Source organism: Echinops telfairi, unplaced genomic scaffold (genome assembly GCF_000313985.2).
Source record: "Echinops telfairi isolate 266 unplaced genomic scaffold, ASM31398v2 ScPeMD7_70;HRSCAF=299, whole genome shotgun sequence".
In the NCBI taxonomy this organism is placed as follows: Eukaryota; Metazoa; Chordata; class Mammalia; order Afrosoricida; family Tenrecidae; genus Echinops; species Echinops telfairi.
In genome coordinates, this window is record NW_022103968.1 from 50,586,095 (window position 1) to 50,605,966 (window position 19,872).

The following is a 19,872-nucleotide window of genomic DNA, read 5'->3' on the forward strand; positions in this document are numbered from 1 at the left end:
GGAAAAGATACCAAAAAGTGAAGGTCGTCCTACTGGTAACTGTGAATCACTATTTACCATAGTCCATCCTGACTCCATTTACATATTTCTGAAAGAAGGGAAAAGTTTCCCGGGTAGATGTGAAGGACTGCTTGGGGCTGAGTGAGAGGAAGCTAAACAGCCATCACTACTTGGAGAACGGTCGATAAAAAGTCAAATTAATTTTGATGTGACTAGAGATATTCACCTAAACTGATAGGTGAGTATGAATGATGAATTAAATGTATCACTCTTATTTACTCTTTCATTCCGATACAGGGGAATAGGAACCCTGGTGGTATAGTGGGTTAGGCATTGGGCTGCTAACTGCAAGGTCAGTGATTCGATTCCACCAGTCATTCCGTGGGAGAAAGAAGGGGCTTTCTACTCCTGTAGAACTACAGGAAACCCACAGGGGCAGCTCTACCCTGTTCTGTAGGGTGACTATGAGTCAGAAGAGACTCAGCGGCAGTGAGTTTGAATGTCTGCCTCCTATCATTAAATTACTATTCTAATAAATTCTATTACACTTTCAATGCTTTCCCAACAAAATGCTGTGGTAAAATGGACATTCGCATGAGTTTATTGCTGAGAAATCGAAGGCATGGTGGAATTGAGGTTACAGAGCAAATCATTTGAGGAGTGAAGAGTGGAGCACAGCCCTAAATTTTAACTTTTACCCAGAGGAAAAAGATGCCAACAGGCAATATTTCCCGAACTTGCACAATTAACAATAACAATTTCAGCTTGCAAATTTCTTACCCCCTTTAGGCTCAAGATTAAATATTTGCTCATTTTGTCTGTTCCTTTATCTCAAAAATAACTTTTAATTTACATAGTGATAACTGTACAAATAGAAGATGAGGTTGATCACACTGGCCTTCTGATAAACGTATGGCCTTTGTGTGTCAGTTGTATGAGAGAATCCCTAGTAGACCCACAGGTAATGCTTTCCCTGGACCAGTGACAGAAAGTTTGATGGATTCCCCAGAAGATATTTGAGGGGAAAAAAGACCAACTGACTCTTTAAATAACGAGCACCTTCCATTTTCACCCGCTCAAAAGCAATACCTTCATGCGCCACGTTGCCAGCGAGGCCGCGGAGGTGGGATTTATTGGCTGAGCCACTCACCAAGGCTTTGGCATTGGGGTTAGCTTTCTTGTCCAAGAGCACCTTGGCGACTTTGTAGTGACCACAGTGAGCAGCCACGTGCAGGGCCGTCAGGTAGTCATTGGTGACGTCGTCCACGGGCACATTGTGCTGGAGGAGAAGCTGGACGCAGTTGAGGTGATCGCCTTGCGTGGCCATGTGCAATGGAGACAATCCATTCTGGAACGCAAGAGGCAAATCGAAATCACTCATTCAACTTTTCGTCACAAACACGCCGAACACAGAACGTACATATGGACAGACGAAAGCTTTAACGTTCACACAAAAATACCTTCTATTTTAGAAAGGGTGCCAACAATTGCTTTGGATTTGTTGATTTTTACACTCCCGCTTTTAAAATGTCCTTTTCCGATTCAAAAATAGTATCCGTTGAACAATGAACAAGGACTAGTATTCACTGAGGAGCCCCCGGGTGGCACGAATGGTTAAGTGTTCAACTCCTAACTGAAAGGCTGATAGTTCTAATCCTCCCAGAGACACTGGAAGAAAGACTTGACAACTTGCTTATGAGAATTTATAATCACTGAAAATCCTGTGCACAATTCTACGCTCCATACCTGGCTTGCCATAAGTCAGAATCAACTCCATGGCTAATGGCTGGGTTTGGGTTATTATTATTTGTTGTCAGGTGTTTCTGAGTCAGCTAAGACTCCTAGTGGCCCTGTGTACAACGGAATAAAACACTGCCCAGGCGTGTGCCACACACCCAGTTGTTGCTGGAGCCGCTGTGACTCAGTGGGTCTGTCTTCTTTTGGGCTGACCTTCTGCCTTCCAGGCAAGGTAGCCTTTTCCAGGAACTGATATTTCCTGGTAATGTGCCTAAAGTATGCTAGATGTGTCCTCTGTGCTCGAAGGGGCATTCTGGATTTACTTCAAGATGGATTGGTTTGTTGCTCTGGCCGTCTATGATAACGTCATCATTTAAGCGCACCCATTCTTCCCCTGCCTTCCTTATTCACTGTCCAACTTTCACAAGCACAGAGGTGATTGGCAATCCCGTGGCTTGGGGGAGATGCATCTTAGTCTTCAAAGTGATTTCACGGCTCTTTTATGCTTTAAGCAGATCTTGTGCAGAAGATTTGCCCAATGCAACATGCTGTGTGATCTTCTGACAGCTGCTTCCATGTGCATCGATAATATATCCAAGTAAAATTGAACCCTTGACTTCAACCTTTTCTTCCCCATTTATCAGGAGGCTGTTTGGGGGGGCTAGTTGTGAAGATTCTGTTTTCTTAACACTGAGTTGTGATCACAGAAGGCTGCATGTAGTCTTGGATCTTCATCAGCACTTTCTGTAGTCCTCTTGTCAGATCTGTCAGCTGCGTATCACAGGTTACTCTTCTTGGTCTTGGTGCGGTGGTCGCTTCCATCTAGCCCAGCTGTCAGATTGTTTGCTCAGCAGACACACTGAGTAAATAAGTGTTAGGGTATACCTGTGAGATTTTTTTTATTTAATGTACAAAATAGTTGATTATGGACATCTGTAAAAACATTTGGTGTTGCATAGGGAGGGACAAATGTCTTACAGGTTAAGTATAGGAATTAAGCTTTTATTTCCTTTTCCTTTGCTATCCAGCCCCTGTGGGTCCCCCGTGGTTCTACCAGACAAGGTCCCTTGGAAATGTGCCTTTACAAAGTGCTCCTTGCCCCAGTTCAATTCTCTTCGCTTCTTTGTAGCTGGTTTTGAGCTGCACAGATGGTTCGTCTGGGAGCAGACACAGGCTTCTTCAAAGAGATAATATTGATTCCCTCTGGACCCACAATGACCTCTTTCTTCTCTCTCTCTCTTTAAATCATTTTATTGGGGGCTCAGAAACCCTTATCACAATCCATACATACATCATTTGTGTAAAGCACATTTGTACTTTCATTGCCCTCATCATTCTCAAAACATTTGCTCTCCACTTAAGCCCCTGGCCTCAGCTCCTCATTTCCCCCCCTCCCTCCCTGCTCCCCCTCCCTCACTAACCCTTGATAATTTATAAATTATTTTTTTGTCATATCTTACACTGTCCAACCCACGTTTCTGTTGTCCATCCCCCAGGGAAGAGGCTACATGTAGATCCTTGTAATCGGTTCCCCCTTTCCAAAACACCCTCTCTCCATCTCCTGGTATCGCCACTCTCACCACTGGTCCTGAAGGGATCATCTGTCCTGGATTCCCTGTGTTTCCAGTTCCTATCTGTACCAGTGTACATCCTCTGGTCTAGCCAGACTTGTAAGGTAGAATTGGGATCATGATAGTGGGGGGGTGGGGGTGGAGGGTCGAGTATAAGCCGACCCGAATATCAGCCTAGGCACCTAATTTTAACATAAAATTTTAACATAAAAACTGCATTAAAATGTGCCCAAAAAGTCGGCTTATACACGAGTATACACGGTATCCAGTTTTTATTTTGAATGTACAGGCATTTCATTTCCATCAATCTGCTGCCCCCTTGTGTCTGTGACTAGGAAAAGCAAGGCATTAACTAACTCATTAACTAATCATAATTGTTCTTTTAGGGTCCACAGTGGGAACCCCCCCATCCCCACTTTCTGCTGCAGAGAGTCACTGTCTCCGAAACCCACCAGGCCTGCTCTCCCCGTCCTATAGGGTCGCCAGGAGTCAGAATGAACCCAATGGCAGGGGGGTTAGTTTTTTTGATTTAAGTTCGTTAGTCAAGTGGGTTCCCTAACAGTTAAGATGCACAAGAGAAAATGAGTAAAAACTTCATTTAAAGGGCAGGGGGAAGAAACGAGCGGAGCCAGCACAAATGAAACCCTAACAATGACAGCATGCAATACATGCTTCCTAATGACGGCGACTACAACAAGAAGTTAAGATGTCAATCCTGCCGAAGGTGCTTCTTTACAACAGGAGGCGACGGAGAGCACTTTGCACGAGAGCACCTGTTCATGACGGTGATCTAACTCATTACGTTTGGGGAGAAGAAAGTGATTTGACAGCAGATTCCCCTTTCAAAGGAGCTGTTTGTCAATGGACTTTGAAGATCACGATACGCTAAACGTGTACTGAGGAGATAAGTATTTCGGAGGAGTCTGGACCGAGTTAGTTCCTCCTATAATACATGATCCATGAACAGTTGTTAAAACGGTGCGAACGTTTTTAAAGTACATTTTCCTTCAGCTACTCTCATGACATTATTAACGCACGGCTGCAGATGGAAACTATCTGTGTTCCTTAAAGGAGAGGTCCGTGGTTATAAAGTTCCAGCAGAGAGCCTTTGCAGATGCAGCAAGCGCACCACAAACATGGACATGGAGGTAAAGGGTTCATACGGCGCCAGCCAATCAGGGTATTTCCGTCTCAAACAAAAATTCTGCTCGAACGTTTTAAACCAAAGTAGAAGCAATCAAGGTGGAATAAAGGGTGGGCACATTTCCCATCTGAGATACCGCCTCCCACGAAGAGCTTATGTACTGGGTTATTTCCTGCCAAGACATTCCTTTGCTTTACCTTTTGATCCTGTCTTAGAGGAAAACACAAAGTAAACAGAGAAACAGAATCGGAGAGATCAAATGACGCAGGGAAGGATAGAAATGAGAGGCAGTGTCACTAACAGGACATTTCTCTAGCGACATAGAAAATAAGGAGACGGGTGGGAACCATTAAGTCTGTGAGGCTGGACAAGAGGAATAAGAAAATATCATCTGTCACACGGAAGGGTCTGATGACGCAGGGCATCCTCTTCCTTCAAGTTCTCTGAGTTCAGTAAGAGTAAAGTTCTGCAGAACTAGGTGGATTGTTGTACAGCTAGGAATGCACCCATTCACTTAATAGTCATCAAGCAGTGTTTATGGACTGCCACCTATGTGGTGGGCACAGTTCTGGGTACTGGGCTACTGCACTGAACAAACTAGTGTTCCTGCTTTCCCTCAACTGAAGAGAACCAGATAACAACACGTGAACGGAGATACTTATAAGATGGTATTTACAGCTGTGAAGCAGGGAGAAAACTGCAGACAAAAATTTTAAATTGAGTCTTCAAATAATGAAAGCCATGTATAATAGTTGTCAATTTCTGTGGTGTAAATACTTCCACTAGGACCAATTTCAAAATACCCATATACTTCAATAAATATAGAACTGAGGATCAAAAATAATAAAAATTTATAAATTATCAAGGGTTCATGAGAAAGGAAGGGTGGGGGTCGGAGGGGAAAAATGAGGAGTTGATACCAAGGGCTCAAGTAGAAAGAAAATGTTTTGAAAATGATGATGGCAACAAATGTACAAATGTGCTTGACACAATGGCTGTACGTATGGATTGTGATAAGAGCTGTAAGTGCCCCCAATACAATGACTTAGAAAAAAGAAAGAAATAATTGGGACTTGATGTACAAAATTGGTTCCCATGAATTAATAGAATATGACCCCAGCATACTACTTGGTATAAGAAATAAGCCTAACCCTCTGCTATTGGGTCGATGTGAGCCCTGCCTACACGTTCACAGGGCTTCTGCCCAAAGGCTAGTGCCACCCATTTATGCTTATAGAGACCGTCAAGAAAGACTTCCAAGATGAAAGACAAAGTCAAAACAAAGAAATAAAAGGAAAGCTGAGGAAACAGGTGAGACCAAAACTAAACCTATCACTTGAATATTCTTGGAGAGGTTATGAGAGACATTACAGCTATTAAACAAGAAGAGATTATTTTAAGGGGCTATCAGAGAATCGGGGGTGGGGAGTTCTTCAACATGAAAAAGACGGGAGATAAACGTCAAGGAAATCTTGCAGAAAAAGAACACATAGATAATGAAATACATGATAGGAGAGAAAAGATAGGACAACCCAAGAATAACAACCATAATATCTGATATTGAATTAATAGTTTTATCAAAAGCAAACCAAATAACAATAACAAAATTCGAGGGGAATAAATTACCAAACAAATTATACCATCAGTTAAATCTCATAGCATACTCAATGAAAAAAAAAAAAACCCTGAAAGGACACATCAGTCAGAAATATCAAATTACCAAGAAAATATCATATATGATCTCAGCAGGCAAAAGGCTAAGGTGTCTCCACAAACTTCACACACACAGCAAACAGCTGTGTCATCCTGTGGGGGCAATAACCTCCACTGGCTTGTTAGTATAAGCACTGCTTATGAAATGGATGAGGAAACTGTACAGTCTCTACCAGAATTGCTGGGAAAGACGGAGCAGAATAGAGGCAGGGACAGGATGTGCTTGCATTGTTTTCATAATGTTTTGCAGGTAAGGTGCTTTATTAAAAAAAAAATTGCTGGTTTAGTAAAAACAGTAGTATTAGCATGTAGTTTGCATGTTTCAAATTTTATTCATATATATGACTATATGCATATATATTCAAATAGTGCCAAGTGTTTTTTTCTTTTAAAACCCAAATGGCAGTACTCATGACAACCCCCCCCCCACCCGTAATCATCACACATTCCTTTCAGCTATGTACAGCTTTCCCTATGGTCCAATAAGGATTCACTCTTTCCAGTTTGCAGCCTGTATCAGCCAAGTCCTATCCTTGGACAATGTAATCGCCCATGAGTCTTCAAGAACACACTGAAGGACTAGGGAAAGAGAGATAGCACCTGGAACTTAAAGAAACTTGATCTTTTCCCAATAAGCAATCATTTGAATTATTTAAAAAACCATGGCTTTTGGACACGAATGTGGCTCTAAGTCATGAGCCCTGTTAGTCTGGTGGCTATCTGTATGTATGTTGTTGTTTCATCTATTTTATTTTTATGTTGTTTTTGTTTCTTGGTGTTCATCTATACAAGAAAAGCAGGGGAGCTTTTTTAGTAAGAGCGCTAAAATGGACTGCGAGGAGGGTGTAGCTTTTCTGGGTGTGTTTGATCAGTTGAATTGTATGAGAGGAATTACTGAGAGATGAACAACAGGCAAGCATAATAGTGGGGTAGGAGACTAAAACAAAACTCAATATATGTATATATGTATATGTGTGCAAATATGTATAAATAGCCATATATGGATATGTGTATGCTTTGCTTATGTATGTATATATATGTGAATGCAATAAGGAAGCAGATGAACTTTGGGTCTCTACTTAAATCTTACCTCTGTGCTCTAATAATGATTGCTGGAGACAAAATGGTGCCTAAGCAAATGTGGAAAAAAGCTGATGGTGCCCAGCTATCCAAAGCTATAGCATCCGGGCTCTTAAAGGCTTGGACTTAAACAATTGGCCATCTAGCAGGTAAACAACAAAGCCCACTTGGAAGAAGCACACCACGCTGTGTGATAATGAGGTGTCGACAGGTAGAGTTATCAGAAGTTAAAAAAAACACATTCATATTGAAATGAAGAGGAGTAGATGTAGTGGAGACCCAAAGTCCACCAGCAAGACAACTGGACAGTCCCTCTTAGAAGGACCTCAAGGAATGCAGGATAAAGCCAGTTGCGGCGTGGCACTGATGAACCACAAAACTACCCTCTAGTTCTTTACAACTTCCTCCCCTTCCTAATAGGGTCCATACATGATATACCTCATTGGTCATGTGAGACTTGTGTATGGTGATTTGTGCATTTAAGAGTGCTCAGTACATGGTGGTCAAGATAGATGACCCCTTAGAGATACTGACAGGAATAGGGGTTCCCTGACATGAGAAGTGGGGTGGGGGGCGGAAGAAGGGTGGGACAGCGGAGTTGATAACACTGATGACTGCAGAGCCCCACCTGGGTCTGAGCAACAGAACTGTATGGGAAGGGAAGGATATATTGAAATGAATAAGATATGTCAATAAAATATTATTTGGGGGATAAAAAGAAACGGAGGGACAAAAGAAAGAGAGAACTTAAAGAAACTTGATCTTTTTATCTTTCTTTTCCCAACAAGCAATCAATTGAGTTATAAAAAAATATATAAAATAAAATCAAGCAATACGTGTTCCTGAAATAATACAGAAAGTACAAAACACACACTTGCAACTTGGTGAAATATGCATTCTCTCTATAGGTTTCATCAATCCAAACAGATTTGAAGGCAATTCTAATTGCTAAATTCCAGCCATATAATTTCCAATGTGGTTTAAACATAACAAGTAGACAAGTACAAAGCTAAACACAGTATGGTGCCCAAAGCCTGGGCTGAAATTACCTTGGTTTTTGAGAGGATGGGGGCAGCTCGATCCAGCAACATCTCCACCACCTGCTCATGGCCGCTCCGGGCTCCGCAGTGTAACGGCGTCAGACCGTCCTGTTGAACAAAAGCAACCTTTGGTTAGATTTCCCAGTAAATCTAGAATTGCAGACTTTTTCTTTAAAAATCTGCACCAACATCCTGATGAGCAACGCGCTTCAAATGTTTGTCTATATGAGGAGGCTTCAAAAAGTTTCTGGTAAAATTCAACTTTCCATAAGCTTTTTAAAGCCCTCTTGTATATCTTGTAAATTCATATTTTAAAGTTGAAAATTCAAATTTTCATACATCTAAATAGTTTCAAAGTGTTCTGATTTCCCACACATCAGAATACTGACCTTTTAAAATATCAGGGTTCCATTACCCTTCTGAATATAGCCATTGAAACACTACAGTAATTTCATATTCACCATTTAAAAGAATGCATGAATAAAATTTTAAAATAGGGATCTGTAATAAATCTTTACATTGTTCATTTTTCTTCCTATATTTCTATTTCTATCTATTTCTTTGACATCATTTTATGGACATGAAACTTTATATTCTTATTGATTACATGCCATATTTATTCACCACATAATTATATAAACTTAAAAGTTTCCTGAGTATACAAGAGTCTAAGTCTCAAAAATAAATTTTCTGCTCAGAGTTATCACTATAATTATCTGAACATGATTGAACAAAATAGAGAAACTAGGTTTTATATATATATATATATATATATATATATATATATATATATTTATTATTAAACAAGGGCAAACTTTATTTAAAAAATAATCTCTTATTGAGTTGGTCCACCCCCACCCCCACCCCCCTGTTCCCATTATGGTACAAGCATGACACCAGGTTCAGCATCGATGCTATTCTTAATTATTTCTGTTTTCATAAATGCAAATGCTGAGAAATCTTATTCACACTGTTGTTAATTGCAGTGTTATGAGTTCCCTGCATGGCAACAATCCCAATTCTTTCCATCAGAAGACAACTTGGTCATGTCCCGATTTTTCACTGAAAGCAATGGACTTACGACTCAAAACACACAGAACAGCCCACCACCATCAAGTCGAATCTACAGGATTTCTAAAACTATCAGTCTTTATGAGAGCCCATTGCCTCATCTTCCTCCTTCAGAAAGGGTGTCCGGTTTGAACCACTGACTTTGCTGTTAACAGGCCAACGCTTAACGTAATAACAATGTTGACGCTCCTTGGAGTTAAAGCCATTTATGGCAAAAGAATTGCTTTCAATCACTTGAGTCTTGCAGTTTTATCACAAGCATTAATATCTAAAACTCCCCGTAGATCAGCGGTTCTCAACCTGTGGGTTGTGACCCCTTTGGGGATCAAATGACCCTTTCACAGGGGTTGCTTAAGACCATTGGAAAACACATATTTCCGATGGTCTTAGGAACCGAGACACCGCTCCTCTATCTGTCTCCAAGCAGGTCCTCCCCATGCAGATAAGCCCACATAAGAGTACCCAGCGTGAAGACTGTTACCCGTGCTACACCATGCTTCAAGAAACATTTCATTTATTTGTCATTAGAAATAAATATTTCACTTATATAATTACATATTGCTTTGGTGATTAATCATTATGCTTTAATGATGTTCAATTTGTAACAATGAAAATACATCCTGCATATCAGATATTTACATTACGAGTCATAACAGTAGCAAACTTACAGTTAGTTATGAAGTAGCAATGAAAGTAATGTTAGGGTTGGGGCGTCACCACAACATGAGGAGCTGTATTACAGGGTCAGGGCATGAGGAAGGTGGGAACCACTGCTGGAGAAGGAGGTGGGGGAGGGTGGGGAGGACTGCTGTCAAAGGTAAAGGTAAACGCAGTTTCCTCTGGACTCGCTGATGCCTAACTTCTGAATCCCTGTGCTGGCGAAGACGCTGAAAGCACCGGGGTCTGCCAAAGGAACCAACAAATCTGTCTTGGACGAAGCACAGCTAGATTGCTCCTTCGAGGCCAGGATGGCGAGACGCATCTCTTGTATTTGGGCATGTTGTCAGGAGAGACCAGTCCCTGGACAAGGAGAGCATGCTTGGTCATGCACCAGGGCAGCACAAAAGAGGAAGGGCCTCAATGAGATGGATTAACACAGCGGCTGCAATAATGGGCTCCCCAGTGGAAAACCTGTGAGGACGGCACAGGACTGGGTCAACAGGAATGAGAACAGACCAAGTTTGAACCATCAGAGCGGCCTCAAAGGCTTTGGACAACCTGCTCATGATTTCCAACCCGGGGAATGGCTGCCTGCCTTCCTGGGACACACAGCATGTTCTACAGCTAGGGTAGCAATTCCTTGGACTGTCTTCATGATCGTCAGGGAGAGACTGTCCTCACCAACTGGCGGCATTTATGACTATATTTTATTCGAACATCCTTTATACTATTTATAAATAAGCTTGATGAAGGCTTTAACATTTTTTTTTTAAACCATTTTCCCAGGGGTACCTTCTTTATTTATAAACCTTTAACTTCTTTCTTCCCATGGAGCCCCTGACTATTTTTGGTTTATATCACACTGCGGCCTATGAGTTGCTTGGTCCAACTCAAAAACATTTACTACAAATGAAAAATTAGTCTTCATCTCTAATAGTTTCTCTGACAAAAGGTATGTGGTGAAGAAAATCTGTAACTCTCAGACAGGAAGTGGGAATTTATTCACTTGAACTGTGTATGAGGTCTCTGAACTTTGAACCAAGTTCCACAATTGGAAGGTTGCTGTGTTGGACACGAAGGAGCCCTGGTAGCATAGTGGGCTCCTGGTTGGGCAGTTTGAACCTGCCAGTAGAGCCCATGGTATGAAGATGAAACTGTCAGTTCCCATAAAGAGATACGGTTATGGGAACCCAAATGGGCAGTTCTAGCCTGTTCCACATTGCCAGGACTTTCAGAACTGACTCCATAGCAATGTGGTTTCGTGTGTGTGTTTGACACTTAATGTCTACGCTTAGGATGATTATGTTTAAAATATATTAAACTTTGATCTAGTGCATTCAAATGACTGTCTAGATTATGTAAGCAGATCCTCAAATTCAGCAAAATTATCTTCTAACACATGGGTGCATAAGCAAATGTGGCGAAGAAAGCTGATTGTGCCTGGCTATCAAAAAGTATAGCGTCTGGGATCTTAAAAGCTTGAAGGTAAACAAGCGGCCATCTAGCTCAGAAGCAACAAAGCCCACATGGAAGAACATATCAGCCTGTGTGATCACGAGGTGTCTAACAGATCACTGAAGATAAATGGGTGCATAAGCAAATGTGGCGAAGAAAGCTGATGGTGCCCGGCTATCAAAAAGTATTGCATCTGGGGTCTTAAAGGCTTGAAGGTAATCAAGTGGCCATCAAGCTCAGAAGCAACAAAGCCCACATGGAAGCACACCAGCCTATGCAACCATGAGGTGTCGAAGGGATCAGGTATAAGGCATCATCAGAACAAAAAATCTTATCATAGTGAATGAGGGGAGGAGTGCGAGTGGGGGCCCAAAGCCCATTCTTAGGCCACTGGAGATCCCCTTGCAGAGGGGTCTTGGGGAGGAGAAGAGCCAGTCAGGGTGCGATGTAACAACAATGAAAAATACAACTTTCCTCTAGTTCCTAAATGTTTCCTCCCCGCTCCCACTACCATGACTCAAATTCAACTTTGCAAGTCTGGCTAGACCAGAGGATGTACACTGGTACAGAGATAGGAACTGAAAATCCAAGGAATCCAGGGCGGATGAGCCCTACAGGACCAGTGGTGTGAGTGGCAAAACAGGGAGGGTAGAGGGAGTATGGGTAGAAAAGAGGGAACCAATTACAAGGAACTATATGTGACCTCCTCCCTGGGGGATGGACAGCAGAAAGGTGGGTGAAGGGAGACGTTGGACAGGGCAAGATATGACAAAATATTAATTTATAAATTATCAAGGGCTCATGAGGGAGGGGGGAGTGGGGAGGGAGGGGAAAATGAGGACTTAATGCTGGGGGCTTAAGTGGAGAGGAAATGTTTTGAGAATGATGAGGGTAATGAATGTGCTTTACACAATTGATGTGTGTATGGATTATGATAAGAGTTGTATGAGCCGCTAATAAAGCGATTAAAAAAATTCTCTTCTAACACATAAGGTAAACTCCTAGCCAAATTAATTTCAAACCTCTTTAAAAAATGAACTTCAGTTGTGAACATTAAGCAAGCTGATTTCAATAGTCTTTGAGAGTGTTTAAATAGGCTGTCTTGTACATTCTTTAAAAACATTTGATTCCATAAAAAAGCAGTAATAGCCTTTCAAATAGAAACAAAATTTTGCTAAAATAAAATAAATCTAAGAATCAAAAAAACCCCATAACATTTAAATGTCTTCTCAATAAAAAAAACAGAAAAAACTGAAAGAGAAATAACACAATAACCACATTCAACATTCGAACACACACACACAAATGGCACACAGACTTTGAAACAATGTGACTGTCTTTAATGAACTAAATTTAATGAATCAAAAATTTTGCTTCCATTTCTGAACAATATACTGAGTAAGAGAGGAATATACTCACATTGAAAAATAACTATCCCCCAGCCTAACTTTACTCTTGAGTTCAATCTTCCCACAAACAAATTGCTATTCATAGTTTAAAGCATTTCATGTTCAACAAATTATTTTGGCTTTGAACTGGGTTTGGCATATTATTCACTTCCCTACTTTTAAAATAAAAATGATAACAAGGAAAGAAATTCTAATTGACGCAAAAGCACTTGGTTTGGCTTCAGAAGAGAAAAATCAATCTCAACCAAAAACACTTGAATTCTTCAAAGTACAGTGTTCTTACACGCATTTTTTTTATTGTATCTTTAAATTTTTTTCATTATGGAACAATTCAAGTATATTTCAGATTAAAGTAGTTTGGAAAGTTTAATGCACTCTTATGCATTATACACTCAGCTTCAACAACTGTCTCTTGGTCAATCTTGATTTATCTATACCCTGACCTCTTCCCTTTTTTAATTATTTAAATTCAAATTAAAGACATGCATATCAGCTCATCTTTACAATTACCCCTGGAAGGCATGCATGCACAAGGGGGCTATAAAAAACTTGTGAAAAAGTGGAGTAAAAAGGTAACAGTTTTTCCATGAATTTCTTGAAGCCTTCATATAATTTTCATTCTGGAAATGAAAGAATCTAAGGTTCAAACAAGTGAAATGTTCCCCCAACTGTCTAGGCCAAGTACAGCACTGTGAAGGAAAGAGTAGTGCCTTCTTTGCCATCAGGAGATGTCCGAGGTGCTGAGATAAAGCCCCTGCCCTCTTCCTTAGTCACCCTTCACCTACACTTTAGAGCCTTTCATTTTTATATAGTAAAGTTCAAAAACTAAGTTGCCTTATTAAAGGCCTATAAAATCTAAAGACTCTGTAAGGATAGGTGCTAGCTAACGAGAAAGACCAATCATTATTGGTGGAAGACCACTGTAATACCATTGTTCCCTAAGCACCTTGCTTCGATGGTGGCCAGCTAGTTCTCCTGCTGACTAAAAGCCATCAGTTCTAGTTGAACTGCAAAGAGCTACCTGAAGGACAGCTCTTTCAACTGCAGTTTGACTGCAGTATTTAAAACACTGATTGCAGTACCTGTGGAGCCTTGGTGATGTAGCAGTGTGCTTACACTGCTGTCAATGGAAAGATCAGCCCTGCAGAGCCACGCACCCCCCTGGGGAAGAAAGATGCGGCAGTGTTTCCATAAAGACTGACAGCCTTGACAACCCCGAGGGGCATTTCTACTCCAGCCTATAGGGTAGCTCTGAGCTGGAATGCACCTGACGGCAGGAGAGGGTTTCTGTTCTGTTTTTTGTTTTTGATGTTTGCAAGTAGCTGAGTCCTTTGGATGATCTACTCGTTGTTCTGACAATTTTCAAAGGTGCATGGCTTTTCAAAGAGCCAAGATCCTAGCAGGAGAGGTGTCTCGGTGAGAAGCTGTACGAGGTGTCACGACTGTTGGCCTGCACAGGTGGCGCGGCCCAGCTGCTGGAACATTTACAGGTCAGTGGGGAACTAGTGCTGAAGTCCATGTAAGATGTTAAATTAGCATCACAGTTGCATCATCATGGAGCCAGAACTAGACCAACTGCTTTACAGTCACACTGAAATATATCTTCCGTTTCATGATTCACATTTAGCCACTACTGACTTAAGCCCTATTTTTAATCGAAAAAGCCAATTATTTGCATTTTGATTAATTTCTTATGCTTTGAGACAGGGGTAGTTTATCATTCACTTTCCTGAGTCTACCCTGAAATGGAAAGGTTGACAAAGGCAGGGATTTAAAATCAAATAATTACCCCCCTCTTCAGGGGGACGAACAACAGAAACGGGGATGAAGGGAGACAGGGGACGATGTAAGATCTGAAAACAATAATAATCTATAATTTATCAAAGGATCACAATGCTGGGAGCGGGGGTGGGTGAGTAGGGAAGTAAAAAAGGGGAGCTGATAATAAGGGCTCAAATAGAAAGTAAACGTTTAGAAAATGATAATGGCAACAATGTACAAATATGCTTGACACAATTGATGTATGGATTGTTATAAGGGTTGTAAGAGCCCCCAATAAAGTGATCTTTAAATAAATAAATAAAGCCATCCAAAATTACCCCCTGCTGCACTGGTCTAACTTGACGTCTTCCTCTCCCTGTCTGTCTGTCTGTCTGTCTACTCCAGTACACAAACTCTTGGCAGCTCTGGGCAAAAGCCTCCCATTTTCTTGTTTTTAGGCTTAGCCACTCTTCTATTTACCTGGTTACTCCCTACTTTATCCTCGCTCCAAATTCTCATTGTCTTAAAGGACACGACTTCTTGGCAGTCTTTGCTACAACCACCTGTAATTGTGTGACCCTCAAGACTCCTGTCTTGTTTTTCTGTGTCTCTTCTGGGGAACATACAATTTTTACCTGGCATTTCATTAGTGGACATGCATTATCATTTCAGTTAGTCTATCTTTGAGGATAAGGATTATAATTCAAGGCATATCTGGATTTCTTAGAGGGCTTCATTTAGTACCACATCACCTCACAAACCATTTAAAAATGTCTTCTACCTTGTTGTTAAATAAGTTTTCCTGGCTTTCTTTTTTGAGAGTTGATTCCCTGTATACTTCAGAAGCACTGCTAACATAACTTCTTATCTTTGCCGCAAATGAAATTCTTAATAAAATAAATAACTTGCAAGTTGGGATTGGACTTAATAATGTGACTCCTTAACACTGAGAGTCAGATATAAGTCAGGTTTCTCCTTTTTCTAATTCAGAATACTTAATCAAGAGCCAGTGCAATTATAGCATTTTACAACAGAGGAGTGAACTGGTGGGTTTCTTTCTGATCAGTGAGTAATGGTTTCTTCAAGAAAAAGTGGAATTTTCACTTTTTTCTCAGCCCTCTCAAAAAAAAAAAAAAAGAAAGAAAGAAAGAAAGAAAAATTCACTGCCATGGAGTTGATACTGGCTCATAGGAACCTGCTGACCCGCTGAGGGTTTATGAGACTGTAACTCTTTTTTTTTTTTAAAACCATTTTATTGGGGGCTAGTACAGTTCTTATCACAATCCGTCCATTGTCACAATCCACACATACATCCATTGTGGGTCTGCAACTCTTTTTAAAAAATCATTTTATTGGGGGCTCGTACAACTCTTATCACAATCCATCCGTCCATCCATTGTATGTCAAGCACATTTGTACATTTGTTGGCTTCATCATTCTCTAAACATTTACTTTCTACTTGAGCCCTTGGTATCAGCTCCTCATTTTCCCCCCTCCCTGACAGCTCCCCTCTCCCTCATGTACCTTTGATAATTTATAAATCATTATTTTGCCATATCTTACACTGCCCAATGTCTCCCTTCACCCACTTTTCTGTTGAGACTGTAACTCTTTATGGGAATGAAATGGCCAGTCTTTCTCCCTAGTTGCTCCTGGTGCTTTTGAACTGCTGACCATGCAGATCTCAGCTCAACTTATAACCACTAAACCACCAGGGCTCCATTTCCTAGACCCTAGAACTGGACAATTACGGATAGTGCACTGTGAGTAGGTCTTGGTCCATGTGGGAGACATATAATCATTTGTCAATTGGAGGATTAAGAATGTAGGGCTGGAGTCTAGCTTGACAATCAGATCATAGCTAATGAGGCCTCTGTGTGGGCATAGCCTTTCTCCTGAGAATTCTGGGAAATCTGGTACTTTTCCTTGGAGGGGGTAGAGTCTCTGTTCACATCCTGGGAGACATAGCAGCTGACAAGACACATGGACCCACCCTGATGCAGAGACCCCTGCCAGCACTGAGATGTTTCCAGTGACACTGGATCTAAAGACTTTCTACCCACTGTCCTGTGAACTTCTACATTCAGCGTCATTGCATGTGTTTTGTGATTCTGAAGAGGACTTTATAGAGTGGCATCAGGCCAATATCAGACTTATGGACTTGATTGGGAATGGGCTGGGATGTTTTCTCAATGTTCAATTGCTCTTGTATATAAACCTCTCCCTTATACACATATGCGTGTTTGTGAATTTGTTTCTCTAGTCTATCTGGACGAACACAGTCCAAGAGGCCTTTCTTTGATTGCAGACTACAGCATCGACCTCTGTTTGAAAACTGGTTGGCAAAGGCAACTCTTGGGTCTCTGGGAGGCTGCCTCAGAAAAGGCAGCCTATGCAGCTGGACAGGAGAGAGGAAGAAAGGGATGCTGGTTTGTCATAGCGATGTTATGGCAGGAAAATGGAATTGCATGGAGTGAGTAATGTTTTTTCCAATTCCCTTGATTTTTAAAGCACTAACATAATGAACAATGATTCCCTCGGGTAGAATTCTGAAGCAAAGCAAACTGGCCAGTCCGGAGCTCATCTTTCATTTCACCGACAGTGATCTTATAAGTGAAGCGAGGAACACATCATACTGGCTGGATAGAATGCTCCCTTGTTTTGTGTTACCTTACAAGCAAACCTTGCACACATGAAGGTCAACAAAGACTTTCTTTCCAGGTTCGTTGTTCTGAAAAGCATGGAACAGGGTATGGATTCAACACACCTAGTCAACACAGAACTGGTCTGTAATAGGTTATATTTGCTCAGCCCAATATTGATTATGATTGATATGCTGGCACAAAATTTACAGGAACTAGAGCAGAATCAATAGGACAATCCTATTAATAGCAAAGAAAAGAAATAATAAATATCAGGGCTGAGATTCAGGAGATGGAAAATAAGAAAACTATGGATAAAATTAAGGCTGCTAAAAGTTGATTCTATGAAGGGATAAACAGAATCAACAGACTGCTAGCAAACCTAACCAAAGAAAGGAGGGAACAAATTTCAATAGCAAGGATGAGGGATGAAAGAGGGGACATTACAACGGACCCTAATGAAATCAAAAGGATAGTTGCACAGAACTATGAAGGACTGTACTCTAATGAATTCAACAACTTGTAAGACATGGACAAATCCTTGGGAAAAAATCCCTCCCTAGACTATCCCTGATACACATCAAGAATCTTACAGACCAAGGTAAACAAGCGGCCATCTAGGTCAGAAGCAACAAAGTCCACATGGAAGAAGCACACCAGCTGGTGCGATCATGAGGTGTTGAAGGGATCAGGTGGAAGGCATCATCAGAACAAAATATCTTACCATAGTGAATGAGGGGGGGAGTGCAGAGTGGAGACCCAAAGCCCATTTGTAGGACACTGGATATTCCATTACAGAAGGGTCTTAGGGAGGAGACAAGCCAGTGAGGGTGTGATGTAGCAATGATGAAAAATACAACTTTCCTCTAGTTCCTAAATGTTTCATCCACCCCCCCACCCCTCCCACTATCATGATCCCAGTTCTACCTTGCAAGTCTGGCTAGACCAGAGGATGTAAACTGGTACAGATAGGAAATGGAAACACAGGGAATCCAGGGTGGATGATCCCTTCAGGACCAGTGGTGTGAGTGGCGACACTGGGAGGGTAGAGGGAGGGTGGGTTGGAAAGGGGGAACTGATTACAAAGATCTACATGTGACCCCATCCCTGGGGGATGGACAACAGAAAAGTGGGTGAAGGGAGTTGTTGGACAGGGCAAGATATGACAAAATAATAATTTATAAATTATCAGAGGTTTATGAGGGAGTGGGGAGTGGGGAGGGAGGGGAAAAATGAGGAGTTGATGCCAGGGGCTTAAGTGGAGAGCAAATGTTTTGAGAATGATGAGGGCAATGGATGTACAAATGTGGTTTACACAATTGATGTATGTATGGATTGTGATAAGAGTTGTATGAGCCCCTAATAAAACAGATTAAAAAAAGAATCTTACAGACCAATAGCAATAGAAGAAATTGACAAGGTTATCAAGGGATTACCAACAAAAAATCCCCTGGACCAGATGGGTTCACAGTCGAATTCTACTAAGCATTTGAGGAAGAACTGACATCAATCCTACAGAAACTCTTCCAGAACATAGGAAAAAAAAGGAAAGCTCCCAAATTCTTTCTATGAAGCTAGTATAACTCTCATACCGAAACCGGGTTGGGATCCCACAAGAATTAAGAATGACAGACCAATATCCTTAATAAACATTGATGCAAAAATCCTTAACAAAATACTGGCCAGTAGAATATAAAAGTATATAAAACAAATAATTCAACATGACCAAGTGGGATTCATACCAGGGACGCAGGGATGGTTCAACATACAAAAAACCATTAATATCATTCGCCACATTGACATGAAACACTATAAGAACCACATGATAATATTGATAGGTGTGGAAAAAGCACTTGACAACATCCAACACCAATTCCCGTGTAAGACACTCAAGAAGATAGGAATGGAAGGAAAATTCCTCAAGATGATACAAGCTATATGTGAAAAACCAACAGCCAATAGGGTAGTCAATGGAGAAAAAAATGAACACAATCCCACTGAAAAAGGGGAGCAGACAAGGATGCTCCTTGTCCCCACTCTTATTTAACATCATACTGGAGGTTTCAGCTAACTGCATAAGGCAAAAAAAAGATATCAAAGGCATTTGCCTGGGGAAAGAAGAGGTGAAACTATCGTTATTCACAGATGATATGACTTTATATATGGAAAATCCCAAAATCTCTACAAAGGGGGTACTGGAAGCAATAGAGGAGTTTGGCAGAGTGGCAGAATACAAGATCAACAAACAGAAGTCTATCGACTGCTATACACATCAGATAAGACCACAGAAGAGTTGTTCAAAAAGGTGGCACCCTTCACAATAGCCAAGCACAAACTGAAATACCTAGGGATATACCTGACTAAAAGAACAAAAGATTGATATGAGGAAAACTAAAGATTGCTATTACAAGAAACCAAGAATGACCTCAACAAATGGAAGAATATCCCATGCTTCTGGATTGGAAGACACAATATAGTAAAGATGTCGGTTCTGCCCAAGGCAGTATATAAATTTAATGCAATCCTGATACAATTACCCTCATCTTTCTTCAAAGATATGGAAAAACTGATTACCAACTTCATATGGAG

General features: G+C 41.0%; 1 protein-coding gene across 11 annotated transcripts in view; it reads right to left on the minus strand.

The window, feature by feature from the left end:
* The window catches only part of ANK3 (ankyrin 3), a 378,044-nt gene that overhangs the window by 175,552 nt on the left and 182,620 nt on the right, over positions 1–19,872 (minus strand). For all 11 annotated transcript variants that reach the window (XM_045291321.1, XM_045291325.1, XM_045291322.1 and 8 more), the window contains 2 exons: positions 8,295–8,393; positions 1,151–1,348 (listed from right to left, as the gene is read on the minus strand). In XM_045291321.1, coding sequence (XP_045147256.1) covers positions 1,151–1,348; positions 8,295–8,393 — 297 coding nt within the window. The remainder of the gene's footprint in view (positions 1–1,150; positions 1,349–8,294; positions 8,394–19,872) is intronic.